Source organism: Ascaphus truei, chromosome 6 (genome assembly GCF_040206685.1).
Source record: "Ascaphus truei isolate aAscTru1 chromosome 6, aAscTru1.hap1, whole genome shotgun sequence".
In the NCBI taxonomy this organism is placed as follows: Eukaryota; Metazoa; Chordata; class Amphibia; order Anura; family Ascaphidae; genus Ascaphus; species Ascaphus truei.
This window is the reverse complement of record NC_134488.1, coordinates 126,115,793-126,140,153: the sequence shown is the minus strand read 5'-3', so window position 1 is coordinate 126,140,153 and position 24,361 is coordinate 126,115,793. Positions and strand designations below refer to the sequence as shown.

The window sequence follows — 24,361 nt, the reverse complement described above, 5'->3', positions numbered from 1 at the left end:
AAACACATTACGTTTAAGGTCCTATATGGTCTGAGCATATAGTGCACACTTATTAACCTCCATGTTACTTGGCAAAGGCCATGACCAAGCATAGTTTGCACTTGGCAATTAAAAATACTCCCCCCCCCCCCCCCTATGTATTCAAGCTTTAGTGGAGATGAATCCGATGATAGAAGGGCAGAGGATGAACCCCAGAACTCCAATTATAGCTAGTACATTGTTTGGGGGACCTTAGCTACATCTGTAGAGCCTCTCTATAGTTCCCAAACCCTTAGGATTCCCAGTTTTAATCTCTTTTTGCCCCGTATCTCTATTATGGCGGTTCACTGCTTTCTTTTCTTCTATTGTTGATCTTATCAGACTTGAACTGCGGCCGGCACGCTGTGTTTGGTTCCTCTTCCCCCGTGGAAGATTTTGAATAGTGAATCCATTTGGGATTATTACTAATGCTTGTGAAAGTGTTTGAGTTCAGGTGGATGATCCGCTGGGGGGCGACTCATTACTGAACTACGGAACAAACGCTGATAATCCGGGGTTTCTATCATCGGGGGAAAGGTTCCACGCTCTCTTCTAAAAGGGCCCAGGTAGGTGTAATGTCACTTGACCCTGAAGAAACACTGAATAAGAAACCTTTAAGTTCAGGCACACACAGGGGCCACAACCTTTGAATACATTAATTTCTGAAGATAACAATTGATGACTTGTTTTACCTTCTGAGCAATTTCACATAATTCCTTTCACTTTGCGAGTTGTCCAGGAGCAGTGTGGGGTATCTCTTGACCCTTTAGTGTATAAAATACCCAAAAGAGGTTCTTTGGCAGTTTTTTTTCCACTTTTATTTATGAAAAACCATCCAAAACTGGTTCTTTGGAGTATATAGAATATGGCCCCATGTACTGCAGAGTTTCAGTGAAAGAAGTGTGTATTGAGCTGTAAAACCTATAGAGACAGAGTTATATACTGTAGGTAACTGTTTCAGCTCATGTCATGTAAAGTTTGACTGGTGCTTTATCTTAGCCTTCTAACATTGCTGTGTGCAGAACGTAGCCAGGAAATGTTTGTGCTCATACACTGGGAGATTTCCCATCTGGGTCTCCTGCCAACTCCGTGCATGCTCCATAAAGCATATTACAGCCTTCTGATATGCACCAAGGCATATTAAACACAATGGAGACAGGGCCGATCAGGGGCCAGGGGATGCACACCATGTAGCCCCAGATCCGGGCAGCGTTGTCAGAAGTAGTCAGTGAGCAGAGGGATGACTCAATAGCAAAAAGCACACGTGCCATATGAGAGGTTGTCACACAGGAGGAGAAACATGGAGGGTAACTTCAGCCTCACAAGGACCATAGGAAACAGCAGTAATGTCACCGTGTATGTTTATACACTACTGACAAAAGGTGGATTTACAGGAATAATTAACCCCTGGAGAGCTTGCAATTTAATGTGGGGTCAGACATGGAGCTTTAAATGGGTTCCCTTAATAGTAAGCCCCTCCTAGATGGTGTCACAGACCGCTGGAACACAGTTGAGTGGGAAGTAAGGGGACATTCACTCAGGGATATCCAGTTCTTGTGTGTACAGCTTCGTGCCAGCAGCTCCTATAGGGTTTAGAGCAACGATGGTAACCTATGGGGTAAATATCTCACATTATTTCCCGTGTCACTCAGCAGCAAACTAGTGGCAAGTGGTGTAAAAGTTTACATTGGGTGATAATCTCAGTAAGCTGGAACGAAGGGCAAATTCTGACGTTCACTAACGCCATCTATCGAAATGAAATCCGCTGATCGAGGTGGTAATGGGGTATTACAGCCAGAGATCTATATGATCAAGATGTCTTGAGATTATTGAGGGATTCCTCCTATTTTAAGACACTATCAACTGACCCTACTCTCGCATTAAAATCCAGCCTGTGTAATATCCAAAATCAGGCATACTCTAAGGCAGGGGTGGGGAACCTTTTTTCTGCCAAGGGCCATTTGGATATTTATAACATCGTTCGCGGGCCATACAGACATAGACGGGCAGGTACACGGCAGGCATGTAGGCACACAGAACCTCAGCCCCCTACCTCTGGCAGTTGCTGCTGCTGGGGGGATCGTGTAGGGCGGATGCTGGGGTAAGTGCGGGGGGAACTGCTGGAGAAGCATGTGGGAGGTGCGGGGAATGCTGCGGGGGAAGTACGGTGGCTGCTGGGGGATTGCTGGGGCTACTACGGTGGCTGCTGGGGATCGTGTAGGGCTGCCGGCGCCTCACACCACCTCCCAATCGGGCGCGCGGCGGCCATTTAAAAAAAAATTCGCCCGACCCCAGTTATAGCAGTTGCCTTAGCAGGGCCAGACCAAATGATTTTGAGGGCCTTATACGGCCCTCGGGCCTGACGTTCCCCACCCCTGGTCTAAGGGGTTCAGGAAGCCACACCTCTTGATGACGTGGTGTTCACTGCATAACAAGTAGAAGCAGCGCACCATTGATTCTCAGGCTTGCAGCAGTGCAGTTGAGCTTGTTCCTTGTGTTGGAGCCTGGCAATCAATGACCTGACGATCCCCTGAGACATCCTATTGTACCTTACAATGAAAGTTCGACAACCTTTAATTGGGAGACTTGCAGGGACAGCAGGTGAGTGAGTAAGTGCAGGAGATGGCAGTGATCAGCCACAATAGTTAGTATGAGGGACAGTAGCCATTTGTCTAGGCCAGGGGTGCGCAAAGTGGGGTCGCAAGATTTTTCTGGGGTGGCGTGGCGGCTGCAGGGGCCCCGCGCTCTTCCCCACAGCATTTAAATGAAGTGCCTGGGGATCGCGTGAGGCCTCTGAAGTGTCTCCTATCTTGTCTCCAACGCGCAGGGTCATGTGACGCCGGATTTTAGGCAAGGGGGGGCGCAGCGTGCAAAGTTTGCGCACCCCTGGTCCCTGCTATGGGAATGTTTCATATAAGAGGTACGTTTTTGTAGGTTTGACTTAAGGGTGGGAAGATAAGGTGCTTGGCATATACAAAATGAGTGTTGGGTAAGGAACAGTGGGGGAGAAAGGTTTAAGGTGGTAGAAAGAGCAGTAGAGGTGGAAGGAAACCGGTATGGGCAGAGGCTCATTGTGTTTCTGTTGGCCAAAACCCTATTAGGCACCTTTTATCTGTTGAGTGTTGATGACTATAAAGTGGGAAGGGATCTGGTCTGTTGAGGGATGTTGTGGTAAGGGTCCCAGGGAGGGAGGTTAACCCCTTGTACACCATAGTGCGTATATTGCTATATAGTATACAATGGGTAAGTTGTCAGGTAGTAGATGGGTGTTTAAACCCCTTGGCCACTTTTGCCCCCATGAAGGCATGCACTATATGACTGCAATGTGATTAAACAAATGTGTTGTTTTTTCTTCTACTAGTCCATGGCTTAAACTTTGTTTTTTTCTATATTGCAAAGGCGCTATTGAATGCCAAAGTAGCCAGGTTTTATTGTAAAATTTGTGTATATATATATATATATATATATATATATATACACAAAATTTTACAATAAAACCTGATATATATATATATATATATCAGGTTTTATTGTAAAATTTGGTATAAAGACATAACCGGGAGAAAGAAGGCAAAAAAGGCAATAATACAGAAGCGGGGGACAGGAAAAACAAAAGGATACACTGACTAAACTATAAACACACATTACATTTAAGGTCCTATAGGGTCTGACCATACAGTGTTATTTGGTCAAAGGCTGGGACGAAATATAGCCCGCACTTTAGCAATGAAAAATACTCCCCATATGTGCAAGCTTTAGTGAAGATGTATCTGGTTAAAGAAAGGCAGAGGGGCCCCACAGAACTCCAATTATATTTGGTACAATGTTTGGGGAAAATGAGTATTTCGTTAACATGAGTGCTGGTGGGTTGTTCAAACTGGGAGTTCAATGCCTGCGGGTTTGAAGGAAGCCCTAAACTTTTCTATGTTTGTTAAAAGCAGAATTCCTCCCTAACTTTTTTTTTTTTTACAGGATTGAAACCAGGTTCTTCCTGAGCAGAACCACACTATTTCCACTCTGGGGACCCCCTAGTTCCCAAGATAGGTACCAGTAAAGTTACTGCTATTGCCGCCTGTTTTTTTTAAAGGGAATTTAAATGGTCATCCCATAGGAAGCCACAACCGAAGATGTTGCGCCTTCCAACTGGCCTGGATATTGGCAGCCAGTTTATTTCCTCTGGAAGAAGATTTAAACTTGGTTACTGTACCTGCAGGTATCTCAGGAACCTAGGGGTCTCCGGAGAAAAGAATAACATGGTTAAGTTTTGGACCTCCCCTGGCACCCGTCCTTTATTTTTAGGGGGATTACTTCTTTTACTCTGAATGTATATAAAGTGTACGGACATTGGTTATCTCTTGACTAATATTTGTATATTTATGTTTTCTATTGGTGTTTTTCTTTTTTTTTTTACGTCCGTACTGCTGGGTCCTTTTAAATATGTCAACCGTGCAACTACTTCCCAGCCTCCGGAAGAAGTGGGATGCGAAACGCGATTCGGGGCTGTTTGGACTAATACGTGGTACCTCTATGTTTGGCTTATTCACCTGGATGAACTGTCTGGGGATGATGCACGAGACTCTGTTCCAACGCGGATGCCCGGAAGATCCTTTCACATTTCTGTGTCCATATAAGAGAGTACCACCTTTATACAAGATATTTATTTGTGGTTATCTTACGGCATTCTACTTCCTTTTTTTTAATGTGTTGTTCCATTATAGCGTTCAGGTCCTGCTGGGGCGTATCTATTATACATTACCAGCTTGGCCATTGATATCCTTGTTATATTGTATAGTGTTTTTTTTTTTTTGGTGTGTTATATGACCGGTTGGTCGTGGAATTGGAGTGTTTTTTTTTCTTACACTACTGATTAATTATTAGTGTTAACCTTTTTATCTTTTATTGTTGATATTTTTCATCTCTGGTTTGCTGAGGTCTATTTTATGGTTTTATTGGTTTTTAACTTTTTGCTTGGCATATTCTTGTGTTTTTTAACAAAGCCTTTTGTTACTTTTTTGACACCCCAGTGTGTGCATTGATGGGGCTGTTCTTTTGTACCCATTAAAAAGCACCTTTCTTTAAAGTCCCCAACCCCTGACCCATGAGGTATGCTTCCCATCCTCCGCTGAGAGTAGGGCTGACAATGACTAGCTATAGTAGGTGGGGTTACCCTCCTCTCGTCAGTATTCACTGTCCTACTGAAACTGCAAGTAGGAGTGATATATATCATTTTTTTTTCTAAAGCCGCCTTTGATGCCCTTTGCATCCTTGGAGATGTTGGGGGAAGAAGGATTTGCTCACCTGTGCCTCTTCATACGCCCACGAGGAGGTAGTTGGCTACCTGCTGTTGTGTAGATGGGACAGAGGTTGCGCTGGGCCTGTTCAGAATGATGTCCTGTGTTTACCGTTGTCTTTCGGTGGTGCTTTGCTTGGGATGGTAGCACACACATGCCTTCCATGGGCTGGAAGCAGGGCGTGCCTGGGTGCGGGGTCGCTGGGGTGCGGGGTCAGATAGCTTGAGTTGACGAAAACAGGAGGCTTGTGTCACTATGCCGAAAGAGGCCCATTTGTTAGATTGTAACGCCAAGGTCGGCTCTTTAAGCAGGAAGGCAGGCGCTGATATTGCCTTCTGTGTAAGTAGTGGCTCTGGATGTCTAGCATTCTGTGTCATGTCAGAGGGTAAGTCCCCATCTTCTGATCCTAAAGGAGATTTGAAGATGGCTAAAAAAAGGCTTTATGACTTAAAGCACACTCTTGTCAGAGGTATGGTCACTACCTAGGCAGAAAAAGTGGGGGCAACCGTTGATCATTTCTACAGCTGGTACAAAGTGTCCTCCAAATACCTTCAAAACATTTTACAAACTGGATAGATCACCATTCAGCTGAAGCAAGGTTTGGGAGACAGGTACTTTAAGCGGTGGTCAAGATGAATTAGATCAGTGATTCCCAACCAGGGTTCCGTGGAACCCTGGGGCTCCTTGAAGCAGTCTCAGGGGTTCCTCCTACGGACCACAGACCCCCCCATCGGCCTGGTGGTGGGGTTTTTTGGTATGTATTTTGTATGGTGGATTGAGTGAGTGTGGGGTAATTGATGGAAGGTAGGGGTAATTGACGGAAGGTAGGGGCGAGTGAGAGATGGGAGGGGGGCAGGAGGGAGTGAGTGAGGAAAAGAGGGAGTAAGAGTCAGACGCAAGGGATAAATACATGCGAGGCGGGGAGGGGGGAGAGTTAGTGAGACGGATGGGAGGGAAATACATGGGTAGATTGTGGGAAATAGAGGTGGCTCGTGAGGTGTGACATTTTGTGACTGACCCCTGTCGAACCTAATATGTGTCAGGCAGATAGGGGTTCCCCGAGATTTTTCAAAATTCTTCAAGGGTTCCTCCAAACAAAAAAGGTTGGAAATCACTGAATTAGGGCAAGATGCAGCCCACCCTTGTTTTTTCTGTACTGCTTTGTACTAACGCACGTCAGATGAGTTTGGGTTCATCTTCATTCTGTAAAATGCTGCATACTGTATTTGTTTGACACTTGCTAAGCAAAAATGACAATAATAGTGAAATTGAATTTTATTTAATCTAATTTCCATGTAATGTCCTCACATGTTCATCTGAATGGTCCATGTGTATATCTCTGACTATGATTAAATACTTTTTAATCTTTTCTTTAAAGAGCTTCTATGATCAATGACAAAACAAACATGCCTGTGGGTTGAGACATCGCTAGGGCTAATGGATGGCAGAAGCATGAAGAGTTTGTAGACCGTTAGTAACCAGTGGGACATGATCCAGCAGTTCTGTACCTTTTGACGAACAGAGCTAAATGGTTTAACCTTTGTAAATCCCTTTGGTACACATATTGTGTATTATCTGACTACTGTGATCTGTGCACTACCAGTCTACCATACAGAGATGAGTGATCAGTATATTATCCTTCCTTATCTCATTATCTCTTTGTCTTTTCATGTTGTCCTCCTGTAGATAATGTATTTACTGCAGCTGTTGAACATTAGTAATATGAAGCTATATTATCAGAAGGCTCTCCCGGCCCTATGTGCTTGCACACAGGGAATGGGGCTATATAAAGTATTCTGTGCACGCAAGGAGGAATTGAAATTTAAACAAAGTGAAAGAAGGGTGAAGAGGAAAAGCAAATTATGATTAGAAGATAAGCGTGGGGAGTGTGTCAGCATGGGACATTGTGAAGAGGAGAATAAAAAAAGAGAAAGAAGGGGAAGATATGAGAGAAATGATGGAGAAAGAATGTGTCTGCATTGGGGGGTTAATGTGTGTGTGTGTTTTTGTTTATTGGAGGGGGAGTAGGGTATTGTGTGTGCGTGTGTGTGTATTGTGGGGGAGATAAAGAGGTAGGGGGAAGAGAGACGGATGAAAAGGGCGAGCGATACATTCCACCCCCTTTCAGGGCCACTTACCGGTATTCTGTTTCTTCTTTAGAGACGGGGGGGGGGGGGGGGGGGGGAGGGAGGAAGGATGAGGGGAAATTGGGGCGGGGGTGACGTTGACATATTTGTAATAAGAAAAGCTCCAGAAAACAGTGTCTGGGTAGGTTATAGCGACCTGTGCATGATGTTATCCTGCTGTGGCACGAGTCTTGCACTAGAGACTGCTAGTTAAGTTACACACCGGAACATCGGACAAAAGTGGGCAGCTGCAGGAAATGAAACCCCCTCACATATCCCGATCACCAGGCTTACAAACTAACGTTTCAATACATTATTTAGAAACGCTGAGGGACAGACCCTTTAAGCTTCAATGTTACATACTATTTCCTTTCTACCACAGCCGGTTACATTTTGCTGGATTGTACTTGTGATATTAGGTACAATAAAACACATTTTGGGAAAATCTGTAGTTTATTTATTTATGGTTGCAAATACTTTGCAGATAAGTACTGCCTTCGGCTGAGCCACTCATTGAGTACCTTGTGCTGAAGCAGTTACTGATTGAGCCCCCTGTGCTGAAGCAGGGATATCCTGAAACCCTGACTTGTTGGTAGCCCTTGAGGACGGCAGATGCTTCTTTTTGAGCCTGCAATCTCTCGGCTTTAAATTCATTTTCCATCAGAGGAAGAGGAACAAATCCCAAGCAAAGTTTTTAAAGTTCATAATATTATTTATTTAACACAAGATCGGGATCACGTCCCGTACCCCCCCTCCCCCCCAAACTAATCAAACTTCATTACGGGTTAACGCAAGGGGCCGCAAACTTTATCTGAGACCCCCTGTTGGCTAAACCCCCCCCTCCCTGCTTGCCCCCCCCCCCCTTTTCTCCGGCGTCCTCTGACATCGTGGAGTCATGTGACGTTGCGTGGCCATGGTAACACGTCGCCATTTGACCCCGTGGCATAATTTGACTGAGTTGCAATGGCGATGCATGGCCAGAGGGCGCCATTAAGGGATATATAGAGGCCTCGTGCGCTCCCCAGGCATTTAATGTAAATGTTGTGCGGAGGGGCGTTGCGTGTCCCCCCCCCCCCAGAAAATGTCACGCCTCCCTTCTTGCTCACCCCTTGGTTAACGCACCTGGCATTAACTCCCATTTAGTTTAATGGCAGGTAACACCTGTTAAGTAGTAATGGGTAACCCTTCATGAATAACCCACATTGTCCTATACGAAAGGGTCCCAGTAATGTAAATACATTTGCATTATGTTGCATGCAGGTCTCCATGCATGGAAGCCTAAAAGGCTTTCGCTATACTGTGCGTTTTGATGAAGCGATCCAGGTTGTGGTTGAATAAGCAAGTGCAGGTTCTCATGGTGCTGATCCGTGTTTACTTTTACCAGTGATGAGTTATGGCCCAAATCTCTGCTATCTCACATGGGAGCCAACTCATTTGCATTGTTAATGGGAAAACAAACAGAGCCTTGTCCATTGGGGCTTACCCATCAGGGTTATACACACACTTCAATAGTGTCCAGAAATGTAAACATGTAGCAACTCCCACTGCTGCTCCGTTATAAGACGTGCCAGCGGCAGGCTGTGCCCGTCACTGTATTGTACCAGAGGAACAGCACAGGAGGTAGGAGGTAGTCACAGCCCTGTAAGGTAGAATAGAGATTGCTGGGGGATCCCAGAGTCATTCCAGCCCCTAGCTGAGATTAAGAACAGGAATATGCGTGATATCATATGATATATCTCTGCGGGTATGTGATGGGAACCGTTCATCTGTACTAGTAATATCTGAGTGTGGAATCTATAACTTCTTGTATATTGAGCGTACTGGTCTATACCTGTTTTTTTTTTTTTTTTTAAATCTTTTCGTTAATAACTGTAATCTGTATAATGTGTGAAATCCTGAGCTGTAACTATGCGTGTGCTTAGGGTGAGAGCTTGTAACTATGCGGGTGCCTGAGGTGAGAGCCTGTAACTATGCGGGTGCCTGAGGTGTGAGCCTGTAACTATGCGGGTGCCTGAGATGAGAGCCTGTATCTATGCGGGTGCCTGAGATGAGAGCCTGTAACTATGCGGGTGCCTGAGGTGAGAGCTTGTAACTATGCGGGTGCCTGAGGTGAGAGCCTGTAACTATGCGGGTGCCTGAGGTGTGAGCCTGTAACTATATCTCGTTGCATGAATGAGCATGGAGTCTAAATTGAAACAAAGTGTTTACGATGGGGACTAGCTGATATTCCCGTCGTTGCCCGGGATGTAATTTTGGGGGGGCGGGCGACAGGGTTGGGCTTCCCCCCCCTTGACAGCTAGGTGGGTGACTGAGTTGGTGTGTGGGGGGGTGGGTGACTGAGTGGGTAGGTGACACTTGACTAAGTGGGTGGGTGGGTAAGTGACTGGGTGGGTGACTTTGGGTCGGTGGGTCGGTGACTTTTTCTGGGTCGGTGACTGGGTTCGGTGACTGGGTGGGTGGGTCAGTGACTGGGTTGGGTGGGTGAGTGGGTGGGTGGGTTGGTCGGTGAGTGAGTGGGTTTTGGTGGGTGGGTGAGTGTGTCGGTGAGTGGGTGGGGTCGGTGAGTGGGTGGGTGGGGTCGGTGACTGACTGGGTGGGTGGTTTTGGGGGACTGACTGGGTGGGTGACTGAATGGTTGGGTGAGTGGGTGACTGAATGGGTGGGTGACTGAATGGGTGGGTGACTGGGTGGGTGAGTGACTGGGTGGGTGAGTGACTGGGTGGGTGAGTGACTGGGTGGGTGAGTGACTGGGTGGGTGAGTGACTGGGTGGGTGAGTGACTAGGTGGGTGAGTGACTGGGTGGGTGAGTGACTGGGTGGGTGACTGGGTGGGTGAGTGACTGGGGGGGTGGGTGACTGGGGGGTGGGTGAGTGACTGGGTCAGTGACTGGGTGGGTGAGTGACTGGGTGGGTGAGTGACTGGGTCGGTGGGTGAGTGAGTGACTGGGTGGGTGAGTGAGTGACTGGGTGAGTGAGTGACTGGGTGGGTGAGTGAGTGACTGGGTGGGTGAGTGAGTGACTGACTGGGTGGGTGAGTGACTGGGTGGGTGAGTGAGTGACTGGGTGGGTGACTTTGACTGGGTGACAGTGGGTGGGTGGGAGACGGTGGGTAACTGGGTGACAGTGCGTGGGTTGGAGACGGTGGGTAACTGGGTGACAGTGTGTGGGTGGGAGACGGTGGGTAACTGGGTGACAGTGCATGGGTGGGAGACGGTGGGTGACTTACCTTGACTGGGTGGTGGTTCCTGGCGGCAGACGGTTCCCCTCCTGGCACTGATATCCCCGTGGCATCTGGCTGGGGCAGGAGGTGGGTTCGGGAAGTTGGCGGGGGGCAAGAGTGGCAGGCTGGGGCAGGAGACCCGCGCCGCGCTTCCCCTCCATTCCTCTTTGGGAGCGAGGGGGAGGAGCCTGGAGTTTGCGGCTGGGGCAGGAGGGCCGCGCCGCGCTTCCCCTCCGTCCGGGAGCCGGTGCAGGGCGGCGCACGTGAGTGTGATGGTGTGGCTGGGGATGTTGCGGAGCGTCCAGGTTTGGGTGAGGGGGGAGTGGTATTTGTGCGGATGGGGAGGTTGCGGAGCGGGGGAGGGGTAGATGTACGTATCAGGCGTGAATAGGGTGGTGCGACATTTTGTGTGCGGAGCGGCAACAGGGCGGTATGCGGACATTGTGAGCGTTATGATGAGGTGGAGGCGGAATTTTTGTGTGCGGAGCGGCGAGAGGGTGATGGTTATGGTAATGCAGACATTTTCAGTGCGTAGCGGGCGGGAAGGGAGTGTTGAGGGTGTGGGAAGGTGTAAATTTTGAGGGTGATGATGAGGTGAAGGCGGACATTTTGTGTGCGGAGCGGCGACAGGGTGGGAAGGGAGTGTGTAATGTCCGTGAATCCGGACATTGTCGTGTAGCAGGCGACATGGTGAGGCGGAAAACTTTATTGCGGAGCCACCGGGAAGTTTGCAGCAGGGAAGGTGCGGGGTCTGTTCGGCTGAGGGGGAGAGTGACGGCCACCAGGAGGGGGGAAGGTGAGCTGCGATCCGGCTGAGGGGGAGAGTGACGGCCACCAGGAGGGGGGAAGGTGAGCTGCGATCCGGCTGAGGGGGAGAGTGACGGCCACCAGGAGGGGGGAAGGTGAGCTGCGATCCGGCTGAGGGGGAGAGTGACGGGGAGAGGGTGTGTGTGTGTGTGTGTGTGTGGTGTTGGTCAGAGGCGCACGTGGTCACGGTGTGAGGAGAGTGTGCGTGTGTGTCTCTTCTCCCTGCCTGGCTCCTCCCTGCCTGGCCCACAGTCCAATGAGCTGTCCAGCAGACATACACACACAAACATTATTTGAGACTTATATATATATAGATATGATGTGGTGGATGTTGGGGTTAGAGCTTGCAGGGATTGTGTGTTTGAAGCATTAACTAGTTTTACATATCTGCTGGAAACTAGTCATACATTTGTAATCCAAACTAGTAAGGATGGTGGCATGTTGAGACGAAACTAGATGGACACGTGTCATGCAAACCAGTGTGTAACATGTACTAAGGTACACAGGTTTTCCTAGTTGTACATATTCAATGGTAACCAGTATTGCACAGATAATAATAATAATAATTATAATGAATAATACAATTCTTTATAGAACACCAACATGTTCTACAGAGCAGGACAATTGGGTGAGGCAGAATAATAATTGCATACAGCATGTTACCAAGTTTCCTTTCTACAAAGCAGATTGCAATCTCCAAGCATCTAATGGGAGCTCAGAACTATTCGTCGTAATACATGGATGGGGGGAATGACGGGACCGAATTGCGTTCGATATGTCTGATGGGAACCTGTATCAGTAACTCATTTGCTGCATATTATGGGAGCCTTTAACTGGGGCTTGTTTTATGGGTGATTGGCGTCTGTAACTGGTTACCTGTGTAATGGGAATCTCCAGCTGGAGATGGGTTATCGTTGTGACCGGCGACAGTAACATAAAATAGTTCTACGGGTGGGATGGGGGCGGCTGTATCTGCGAGATGGAACTAGCTCTAGTTGTATATGTGTTTTCCATTAACAGTACCTGTGTGTGGCATGAGAGGCTATCATTACAACAGGATGGATGAACTGACTCAGTATGTAGCACTAGCTTGTTGTGTGTATGTGACGTTAACATGCACATTTACCTAGTTGCTTGGGGTTGATGTCCGCAGCGGGGGCTAGCTGTAGATGGAAGCTTCTACATTGATACACTTTTCTGTGTCCAGTCACGGCTATTGTCCTCTGATCACCTGTAACTTGAGTGTCCTCTTGGGGCTATGGCTGCACTAAGGCACTATCACTTGTGATTTTTCAGATCACTTTGTTAAGTAAGTGTTGGGTGTTCGTGAATGGCAGCCCCGTATCTGCCAACAATTGGTATGATCTTCTGTTACAGGTCTGAAACTGGCTAAGCAGACATGAAAAGTTGGACTAGATTCATCTTCCTGCTCCTGGGTATGTATGGATTTTATACTCTACAAATTGTGCAATCCTGAGATGCAAGACCCAAGTTCATGCATATACAGAGGATGTATTACTTACTGTAGATTAGTTGGTAATGTCTTAGCTGTAAGCACAGTTATTATGAATTGGGTACCAAACATGGTAAATACAGAGACAACCAATCTCTAATTTGCTTTGTTATATAAAAAAAATGCATTTCCGTATGACCAGGATTCAGGAGGAAAACACATGTACATTTGTGGATGGGATATTCACAGGTTACATGAAACGTGCTCATGTTTCGGTTCCCCCCCATCCATGAGAGGACTGGGAACCCCTTGGGTTAAAAATATTAAACACATTTGTGACTATTATAGGACATATTGGCGGAAGATTTACTAAGCGGCTATAAATGGATAAGAAGAACTGGTCCGGCAGGCGCGGTGTGTTGTAGACGCGGTGTGTTGTAGACGCGGTCTGATGTCTTACATTAAATTGACATTATTTTAATGTTAAACTACAGCAGCTGCAGCCACACTGCCATCCCCGACACGTGTCTTCCGATGCAGCCCAGACCAACACATACTAACTCTCACCCTTGTTTCTTTTTTACAGTTCCGATGAAACAAGTATTTGTTGAGGGACTTCATGGTGTTATTACTGAAGTACTTGTCATGTAAAAAAATAATACTAATTTTCAGGGAAATACAGGGGTTTCCCCACTTGTAAACTTGTGTTCCGTCTTGTTTTTTTGCAGCTCTGCCATCAGCACGTTGTTTCGACTACACTACAGCAGGTAGGATATCCTCATGGAATATTTGGATGGGCTGGGTGCTGGGATGATTTGTTTATTTTTTGCAGAATGTAACGCTTCCGTGCAGAAGACCCACCATATTTTTATTGGTCCATAACTGACATGACCATATATGATATCAATTGTATTGTTTTTCTATAAATTGGAATATATACATTTTTATATTTTTCATATCTATTTCGATTTGATTTAAAATATAATGTATATAAAAGTAATAGTCACTCACACAGTACATGGCAATAAAGTCAGCTTGACCTACTACATGGAACCAGCACTTGTTTTTGAGCGCAGCCCCCACTTCAGAGTCTACAGGACTCTTATTCCTCTCTAGTTCACAGATTCTGCCTTTCCCCAAAAAGGGGCCAACACAGATCTGCAAACTGCGCTCCTGGGACATATTGGGGTGTAACACAACTAGAAGAGTTACCAATGACCCGTTACCCTTTCGTGATAGAGGGCTTGCAATTTGCCCCAGCAGAACTGAATGTTTAATTTGTTACTAAAAACTATGGAGTAATAAATTACATTTGCAGTCTTTTTCTATCCTACCTACATACTACCTGTTGTCATTTAGGACCGGGGTGCTCAACTGCAGTTCTCAAGACCCCATAAACAAGTCAGATTTTCAGGATATTTCAGCAGCAGCACAGGTGGCTCTGATTGAGCCATCTGTGCTGAAGCAGGGACTGATTGAGCCACCAGTGCTGAAGCTGGGATATCCGGAAAACCTGACCTGTTGGGGAGGGCTTGAGGACTGGATTTGAGCCCCCCTGAGTTAGGTAGAAGAACATTCAGTGCCCTAGTCAAACCCAGGGGTGTGAAAACTGGAGGGCGTGCTCCCCCAGGGGGGTGCAAGATTTTCTAGTGGGGACGCGGCGGTTGCAGAGGCCCCGCACTCTTCCCATGGCATTTAAATTAATTGCCGGGGGAACGCGTGAGGCCTCTGCAACCTCAACTTCACGACGGCTGTGTTGACACGTCACCATGGCAACGTGGTGTGAAATGCCGCGGAGGGGTCACATGACCCTGCGACATCATTTAACGCCCGTCGCCATGGCAACGCGGCGTCAAATCATGGCGCGGGTCGCGTGACGTCACATGACCCGTGGCGAAAGGGGGCGTGAGCACCCACCGGGAGCAGCAGGCAGAGGGGGGCGCAGCTGCAAAAGTTTGCGCACATCTGATTTAACCATACACAAATTCAACCCTGAATCTTGAGGACCTTCAGTAAAGTATGTCCAGTGACCAGTTTTTACTCATTATTGATGGCATTAAAGAATTAATAAGGAGACATAGAAATGTAGCAAAATAGCATTTGACGGCAATAGCGAACCACTAATCGCACCTAACCTGCCCATTTCCATATCTGCTGTACACCCCTCAAACCCTGGCCTTCTTTTATCCCATTTAATCCTTGGAATGCAAATATGCTTGAGATAGCAATGCTGTAAAACGCTCCTAACATTTCATGTCTATCAAATGCATATTTGAATACCCCAACTTTATGAGCCACTACCGCCTCTGTTACTGCATCACGTTGCTCTGTGAGGTTCTGCTTCTCTGGCACACAGATTCCACCTTTCCCTGAGTCACCAGGTGAGTGAGTGTGAAGGTAGGAAACACAGACTGGGTTAGCCATGGACCACTCTCTTGCATCATAGATCCCTGTTGAATTCTGCCAACCTGGTGCCTAAGGGCCATATTATACCCACTGACTATACTGGCTTTTTGTCCTTTGACTACACTTATTACTGCTGTTTTCTTTTCTGGTAGGCCCAGTCCTCTATCCTTTTGGACCAACACATAATGACCAAACAACCACCATTGATGATGATGGCGGAACAGACAGAATTGTCATCAAATACTCATTCAAGTTCTTTGGTGAAATCCACAAATCTCTTTTCGTAAGTACAGTTTGTTCAAGGTTTTCCTGTAGATTTAGATAGGGTTGCCAGGTGTCCAGTATTGAACCGGACTGTCCTGTATTTGGATACTCTGTCCAGTAAAAAAATGAGAGGGACTATAATACTGGACATGTATCTGTCCGGTATTTTCCTCCGTGGCAAGTTTTAGGTTGCGTGCTATTTCCAACTTACTAAGGCAAACTGTGACTGCTCTCCTTATTTCACCACTTTTGCACCTTAACCTACGATCAGTGGAAAAAATATTCCTCTACAGAAGAAAAACACGCAGCACAATTTATGGATAACGAGTAACTCACTATAATCTCATTATGATGAAAGAAAAGAATCCTCCTTGCTAGCTAATATTTTCCAAGCATGCTAAACCTTTTAGATGGCTGTTTCTGGTAGTATACAGAGAATATAAAGACACTGTGAGACAATAAACCAATGTACAACATGCAGTTAGTGCAAAAACATTAATCTAAAATGAAATGATCTACTTGTCTTACATGTTTACGGTAACCTCTGAATTCCCCACTCAACAAACTTCTCTAAAAAATGATTTACATGTAATTCCACATAAAAACCATCAGATTCTATACATGCCCTTGTACATCCACAGTCACATTGGATAGATACAGCATCTGCGCTATTCAATAGTCAACATTGGGTTGTTGCTTTGTAGGCACCAGCTTCTCCATTTGTTGGGTTATCACCCCCCCCCCAAAAGGTCCTCCACTTATTAGAGAGCAGTAGGCGTGGTCGGACTGCTTGCTGGGAGCAATAGGTGTTAGAAAAGGACATCAAATGTGGGAGAGGTAGCTAAAAGGGAACTGTAAAAAGAAATTGTAGATCAAATATAATTGACAGTAAATAGAGGACATGGGCAGGCCAAACACTGCACTGTATTTGAGTGTTGATTGGGTTGGTGCTGTTTAATAAATACAGGTAGAAATGCACTTTACTCATAAGGTGTCACTTTCTCAATATTTGTCTGTTTATCATGAGGTCGGCTCAGCAGTTTTGCAGAAATAAAACATTTCCAGCTACATTAGTTAGACCAGGGGGGCTCAACTCCAGTCCTCAAGCATCCCCCCCCCCCAAACAGGTCAGGTTTTCAGGATATCCCAGCGTTAGCACAGGTGGCTCAATCAGATGCTCAGTCTAAGACGTGAGCCACCTGTGCTGCAACAGGGACTGATTGAGCCACCTGTGCTGCAACAGGGATATCCTGAAAACCTGACCTGTTGGGGAGGGGCTTGTGGACTGGAGTTGAGCACCACATAAGAAGTTATGCTCCCCCTCCCGGCATTGAAGTAAATGACAACAGAATGGGCAAAAATGCGTGCGCAGTTTATTCAATCTGGCGTGCGCGGTGGGATCAAGATCCGCCCCTCTATGGTGCCAGGCCCAGTAGCTGCCTGCGCGCGCGTGTAGAGCTTGCGATGGGCGACCACATTTTGTCTTGTGGTGGCAGAGCCCTGGCCACGTCACGGCGGTCAGAGCAGCCAATCGGGGCGAACCAGCCGCGTGACGTCTTGGCCACGCGCCGCTACGCCCCTCTGTCGCGGCTTTCACCCGTGCATGTGCCACCGGGCCGCCAGGCGCACACAGCACCTGATACTGGAGCCGTTGCCTCGGGGGAAGAAAGGTGCTGCAAACTTGTAGTTCTTCTAGGTGTTACTCAGCTTGGAGCCTCAAGGTGGCAACATAATAACTTGGAAATACTGTAAGTATGTGGGGAAAAAGGTCAATCGGAACACAAAGATAGCTTAAGGTTTAATACTATATAATACTGGATAAAATCGAGGGGCCATATTTACTAAGCTATGCTAAGTCATAAAACAACTTAAAGCTGCAGTCCAAGCAATATCGTACATGTGTTTTTTTTAATCAGCTCTGTACTATGAGAAAATACTTGTAGCATTTAAAAAACAAAAAACAACTCTGAATTACATTTTTAATGTTTTATAATGTAACAAGCATTTTTTGTTTCTATAGCAACCATTTACAAAGTCACACCCCCTTCCTCTTCTGAAACAGGCTCTGGCACACCCCTTTTTGAGCCCTGCCCTCTCTCTAGCAGTGCACCAATTGTATCTAGTGACTGCCTGGTCACATGATCTTCCCCACAGAGCTTTGCATCTTTGGTCCTCTTCTGCGGCATGGACAGCGATATACTGAACCCCCGAGCCGAATCTTCGCCGATCGATCAAAGGAGAACAGATCGATCTACAACTTAGCCAATTACTTATTGTGGGGATTGTATTGATGCCCATATTAAAGGGAAAAATATAAATTAACAAAAAAATGGCAGCTTGGACTGCTGCTTAAATGTGCAGTAAGCCCTTCCAGCGAATAGTAAATATGGGTAATTATAAACGGCTGAATGCACACTACATATAATATTAATAGACAAAAACACTCTATATAGGCACTGCTGGTAAAAGCATGCAGGGTAAGGCTGCCACGTCTCTGCCACGTCTCTGCCACGTCTCTGCCACGTCACTGCCAGAAAATGGAGCACACAGTAAAAAAACAAAAAAGCTGCTTAAATGACCATTTAATATCAAAGTTCATAGAACAGATCAGGTAGGGAGTTAACCTCATTTCCACTGATTGATTACCCACGCTCAACCTAATTTCAATGTAGCAATATAATACCTATACACTGGGGCACGGGGATAATATATAACCTAAACAACAAAAAGTGTTCAGCGATATGCCTACACTAGATCCCTCTCAGAACTGCACTCAGTGTGACAAGTAAACTCAGACATGAATAGTCACGGAATCCCAATATTCCTGGTCAGTAATACCAATAATCCTGATCAATATTCAGTAATCCCAATATTCCTGATCAATATTCCTGACCATTATTTGAGAGTATTTCAAACCATCTTACTACTGTATAACCAGACAAATAATAAAACTTTATTGATATTATAAGTAACCATGACGCGTCTGCCCCTTCATCAGAATTTCCCTCATTGGGGTCTGTTACATCCAATCAGATCTCTAAAAACACACAGAAAATTAGCCGTTCAAAAACAAATTATTGTTTAGTGCTATGAAGTTTCCCTATTAGCTAGCTGTAAAAATGGCCCAAATCCACTGTATCATTGCAAGCTTCCCTTAGAAACACCTGTTCTGCGTTCCCTTTATAGACCTGTCAGGGCAGTGGGCGGTTCTTTCCAGTCGTTGAGGTGTTATTTCCCTCCCAGTAACCCCCTGCGTTATGTTTCCAGGTAAACAACAACGGGGGAATTTCCTTTTCGGAGCCCGTCACGCAGTACACCCCGGATCCCTTCCCTATCCCAGGAATCAGTATAGTGGCCCCATACTGGGGGGATGTGGACAACGAAATTGCAGGGATCATTTACTACCGGGAGTGCTTGGAACTGGAAATGCTGGACCGCATCACGGAGGATATGAAGATCTACTTCCCAAACCTGCACTACAGGCCAGTCTGGTGTTTCATTGCAACCTGGTACAAAGTAGCATATTATGGATCTGAGTCCGATAAGGTGATTGTCTACGGATAGCAATGTGGTCTTGGAAAAACTGAGCCCAAGTCCATCTCCCTTCTGCTGCAGCCAAGAGCTAAACAGATAGCAGCGGAGCTAAACCTATTTGGAGATTCTGTAAGGTTGTTATATGGGAAATTAGATGGCTACAGTAAACTAACGCGTGTCACATGTTCTCTAACATGGTCAATTAACACATCTTCTAGTTATCACCATTATTGGGTTCACCTAGTCTTTATTTCAAAATGTTCATGGTATTCCCTTGGGGAGATCATCATACATAGTGAGTTCTGCAAAGACTCGGAACTATAACATCAGCATGTGGCTGTAATATAAACCTGATGATATTAAAACAATTGACCACCCAAACATTTACACCAGTAGGGTCCAAATCCCTTACTTTACCTTACTAGAGCCCCTTACGCTGTTTCCAGTCATTTACACGGACGTGGCTATGAGCTCAGAGTTAGAAAACCCCACTTTATTTTAAAGGTGACTTCAAATTGACAGGACAGGCTAAACCATTTCTGTTTTTACATATCTCATTCATGGTTTTCTTTGGGTAGAGAATACAGAAACCCAGAAAAGGTTTGTTTTGGTTCTCGGGTACCTTTAAAGCTTATTGCATTTTCTTATGAAGCACCTATTGGCATGGAGAGGGAAGACCAGGGTGAGTTATAAGAGGCACCTGGGCTCTGTTTTGGAATCCAGTCGGGAAATAAGTCCGTCAGTCCAGCTTTGGGGGCTATTTACAGAATTGTTCCGGCTGTAAAACTGGGGTAAAACAGTGTGGGAGAATTGCACCAAATTTATCTAAGGAAGAACTCCAATTGATTTCAACTGGATTTATTTTCTTTGATTAAAGTTATTATTTTAGCGGCAATTTTGCCCTTTTTGCAGCCAGGAAAATGTAATAAATGACTCATTTATTTTCATTTCCCCTTTTCACAGTTTATTAATCAATCCCCTATGAACGTCTGGCCTTATTATTCTTCAGTACGGCAGTCACTGTATGAAACCATTACATGAACCAACGATAAACTGCGCATTTAGCTCCCTGTGAAATGCACTTAGAATCATGTGCTGCCTAAATACCAGGAAAAGGGTCTCAGTCTTAACTAGATACCTGCTCCCTGCTGATCCTTTATATTTTGACAGTATCTTAGTTGTCTGTACTGTAAGTTTGGCCAGAGCTGTCTTTGTGCCATGTACAGCCATGTGACATGATGAAAACAGGATGTTCTCACTAGAAACAGGACAGAAACAATTCTGAGACATTTAACTTCAAAACTGCCGTAGAGAAGGAACTGCGATAAGTACTTATTTATTTATAAAATATTTTACCAGAAAGTAATACAATGAGAGTTACCGCTCGTTTTCAAGTATGTCCTGGGCACAGATTTATGATAACAATACGTGGTTACATGAAATGAACAGAAGTTTATACAGTAAATTCACAGACATTTCATGGACAGATAGAGTTGGAAAATTGGGAACAGGGGATAAAAGGGCCTGGTGAGTTTTAGATTGAAATACAGTAATTTTATCATCAGCGAATGGCAGCAAACGGCTCACACCCTTTGGCTGCACCAAAGGCTGTCCACCTTTGGGGTGACACAGATGTAGACTAAGGGGTTCAGATTGATTGCTGCGGTGGTTTCAGAGTCCTCTGTCCTCAGGGGCATTGACATTCCAGAGGGTGGGGCTGACAAAACACAGCAGTAAGCAAACCGAGATTAACCCTTAGCGCGCTGGTTCTGTGCAGAGGAGAGCAGCTCTTGGTGAACCCCATCAGGAGTCCTCATTTGGGGCGACCCAGATGTAGACTGAGCGGTTCAGATTGAATGCAGCTGTTTCAGTACAGTAGCATTCAATGTGTAATTATCAATAATTAGATTTAGCAATGGTTGAGTGATTAGTATTTAGTATGTGGCATACTTAACATGTAATTAACAGTATGTAGAATGTGGCAAAATTAAAGTAAGAGAGGACAAGAGTATGATTAATATAACAGGGTCAGTATTGTGCTCAGCATAGCAAAAGTAGTACAGTAAAAGCCAGACCTGTAGTACATTTTGTAGTTAACATGGCAGTGTCAGAAGTTTGGTATAATGGTATTAAGTTTGTGAGTAGTAAAGTGCAGTGATTAGTATACAACTATTAGCACTGGGGGTTAGTATTGCAGCATTAAAACCAGGATTAGTATTGCATTATTAATATACTAACTAATATAGCAGAATTAGTACTGTGATCAATATAGCAATTGTAAGGATTTGATTAAAATATTTTTTTAGTAATAAGTTTATTATCAGTACTGGGATATTGCGAGTGGATTAGTAATATTAGTTCTCCAATACGTGACGGAATTAACACTATGATTCATGACATAAAGTAGAAGTAGGAGAAACGTGACTATAAGAAACACTGGAATGGCTAGTTAGAGAGAAGGGTTCCATTTGCCTCTCACAACTAAACCTATGACCTTATATTTCTGTTCCAGCATTCAATTTGATTTGAAAGTATCCGATCTTACCGGGGCTTTTCTGTCATCCCATTCGCCAGGTGAACACCTTCCAAGCCGTCCTCACTACGGACAGTCACAGGTCCTTTGCCATGTTCAATTATGGTGACCTTCAGTGGACAACAGGAACGGCCAGCGGTGGAGAGCCTAAAACAGGGCTTGGGGGGACTCCCGCTCAGGTAATGTCACCGTGGACTATGAGTAATAGGTTCTCAGGATCTGCTGACCCAATGGGACAGTGTGACAATAAATCACCCCAATATAACTTAGGACACACACCAGGAACCTTTGATTTACGTAAGCGTTCCCCTTCATATAAGTAGTGACCTACTATATTGCCCATCCAGTCCAGTCCACCACTTGATACACACGGTTTTAATTACTGAATTCTCCTGGCTGCAAAACTGTGGGAAAGGAAAAAGATCAATTGCTTTCAATTGGATACTGTCTTTAATAAATATGGTGGGAGGGGGTTGGCACTGGGTTTGCCCTAGTTTTGTAGCTGGGAGAATTTAGTACAAGTCACTGTGATATAGACGGAAATGAGAGTTCTTCTGGCTGCTTTCAAGATCTCACGTACAGTACAGTATCTCTGAAGAATACCCATATGAAGTCCTTAAAGCTATATGACGTACCTAACAACTGTGGTACTTAAAAGGGGCTTAATTACAATAACTGAAAAATATATTGTAATGTCAGATATCTTCTTTTCCCTGGAGCAATGAATAGAGGATTCCGATCCTAAACATGAGTTCACTGACCCATCATGTATGTATGTATGTATGTATGTATGTATGTCTTTATTTATATAGCACCATCAATGCACATAGCGCTTCACAGTAGTAATACACGTGACGCGATAATAAACTATAACTTTGCACTCCCTACATGGCCCTATTCTGGATATCTCTCCAGATACTGTGGGTCTGTTGGATGACTTCTCCTTGATACTACAAAGTGAAATACTGAAGCTGCTTTCTTAATTCCCACAGGCTGGGTTTAATACCGATGGAAATTACTTCAATATTCCAAACTCCAGGACCGCTCACGTCATGAACATTAAATCCTCCAGTAATGTCGGCACCCCCGGCCGTTGGATATTTCAAGTCGATGATTTCAAGGTGCCCGGAGGTTGTGTGTTTGAAGGTATGCGCACGTTCTTCTTTCCAGCACGCTGGTGGGCTTAAGGGTAGCATAATAACACACCAGAGCAGGGGAGGCCAGCGCCAGACCTCAAGGGCCACCGGTCTCTCAACTGAGCCACTGATTGAGCCACTATGCTGAAGAAGGGATATCCTTATAACCTGACATGGTGGTGGCCCTTGAGGATGGGGGTTGGTCTCCCCTGCAATAGAAGCTAATATTGTGGGCAGATTTGAGTGTTTCGATAATTAACTCTTTAGCTACCAGATTAGCCAGCAACACATTATACAGGTATGTGCATTCCATTTTAAGTTATATATTTTGGATTGTAAAAAGGGTTTGGTTGTCTACACATTAAATGTATGTTTAAATGAGTTCTAGGTGGTGGGGGAGGGGGTGGATTGTAATAATGTAAAGCGTGGTTTAACCCCCTGGCAATTTCTAACTTTAGGAGAGATTGCACCACTAAATTATTAGCGAAACATTAAACATTTTATTTGAATCCAACCCAAGCGCACCATGCTAAGTATGAACGCAGTCTTATAAAGCTGGTGATCTGGGTTTCAGACGTTGGGGTAGATTGTGAAGACGAGATATGTGGGTGCGAAAGCTTCTTCCTCGTAATGCCAGATTATTTTACAAAAGAGCCTGTGATTTACATGCAAAAGTACACCATGCTGTTCGTTTCCCCATCTCTCGGTCCCTGTGCTGGAGAACACTTTAGCACGTTACATCATATTAAATATGAGCCATTACATCACCTCTCTCTCTCTCCGCCTTCCTTCTTATTTTTTTCCCATCTTCAGCCTCCTTTCTGCAGTTTGGACAGTTCATCTGGCACGACGTTGGCTGCACACGCAAATGCTCCTGCAAACACGACAGCAACATGGCTTGTGAGGAACTGGGCTGCGAAGACGGATACGTCTGCCTGGAGTCAGGTCGCCATTATATGTGCCAGATCAACGAAGAGGACTGCGACTAAGTCCCCACTCAGGGAACTGGTGCTGTAACCAATCGCCATAGACTCATTTCCCTTGTCATCTTTCCCCCCCCCCCCAGTCTATCAATTATATATTCAAGTATAAACATTACCGACTCCATCTAGGTCTGGGGGCTAAACTGACCCCGTTGTGTTGGTTTTTGTTTTGTTTCCACAGTAGGATGTCATGCCTGCAAATTCCATGATGCGCATAAGAAAAACAGGACTGGTTCTATATATCCTGAAGACTTGGATTCAGTTGGCAGTCCTTCTTCGTGCCTTCCTGGGTGTCTATTTATTCAAGTCTTCTGGATGCAAAACTGGGTCACAATTGTAGATTAAAAAAATGCAGCAGATCTATCATTGGGAAGCCCCTCAACATTGTTTTTTGCTCCTATTTTGTAGCTTAGAAGCTTTGATAAATAGACCCTCAGTAATGCTAGTCCCTATCATCGATGACCCACGTTGGTTATAAAGGGAAGGGGGTCATTATCAACTCAGAATGCCCATCAAACCCCCATCCTACAAAAAGGTGGTCGTTATCTTCCCCTCTTGCTCTGTCCGACATTAAAGAAATGGTTCTGTGTC

General features: G+C 45.4%; 1 protein-coding gene across 3 annotated transcripts in view; it reads left to right on the top strand.

The window, feature by feature from the left end:
- Positions 1–24,361, top strand: part of LOC142497857 (alpha-tectorin-like) — a 26,029-nt gene extending 1,668 nt beyond the window's left edge. Inside the window, exons 1-8 of one of the 3 annotated variants that reach the window (XM_075606231.1) lie at positions 8,987–9,055; positions 12,839–12,897; positions 13,643–13,681; positions 15,473–15,603; positions 18,852–19,130; positions 21,693–21,830; positions 22,644–22,797; positions 23,601–24,361. In XM_075606231.1, the coding sequence (XP_075462346.1) occupies positions 12,861–12,897; positions 13,643–13,681; positions 15,473–15,603; positions 18,852–19,130; positions 21,693–21,830; positions 22,644–22,797; positions 23,601–23,776 (954 nt within the window). In that variant the 5' untranslated portion in view covers positions 8,987–9,055; positions 12,839–12,860 and the 3' untranslated portion in view covers positions 23,777–24,361. The other 2 variants (XM_075606234.1, XM_075606232.1) reach the window with 2 other exon arrangements.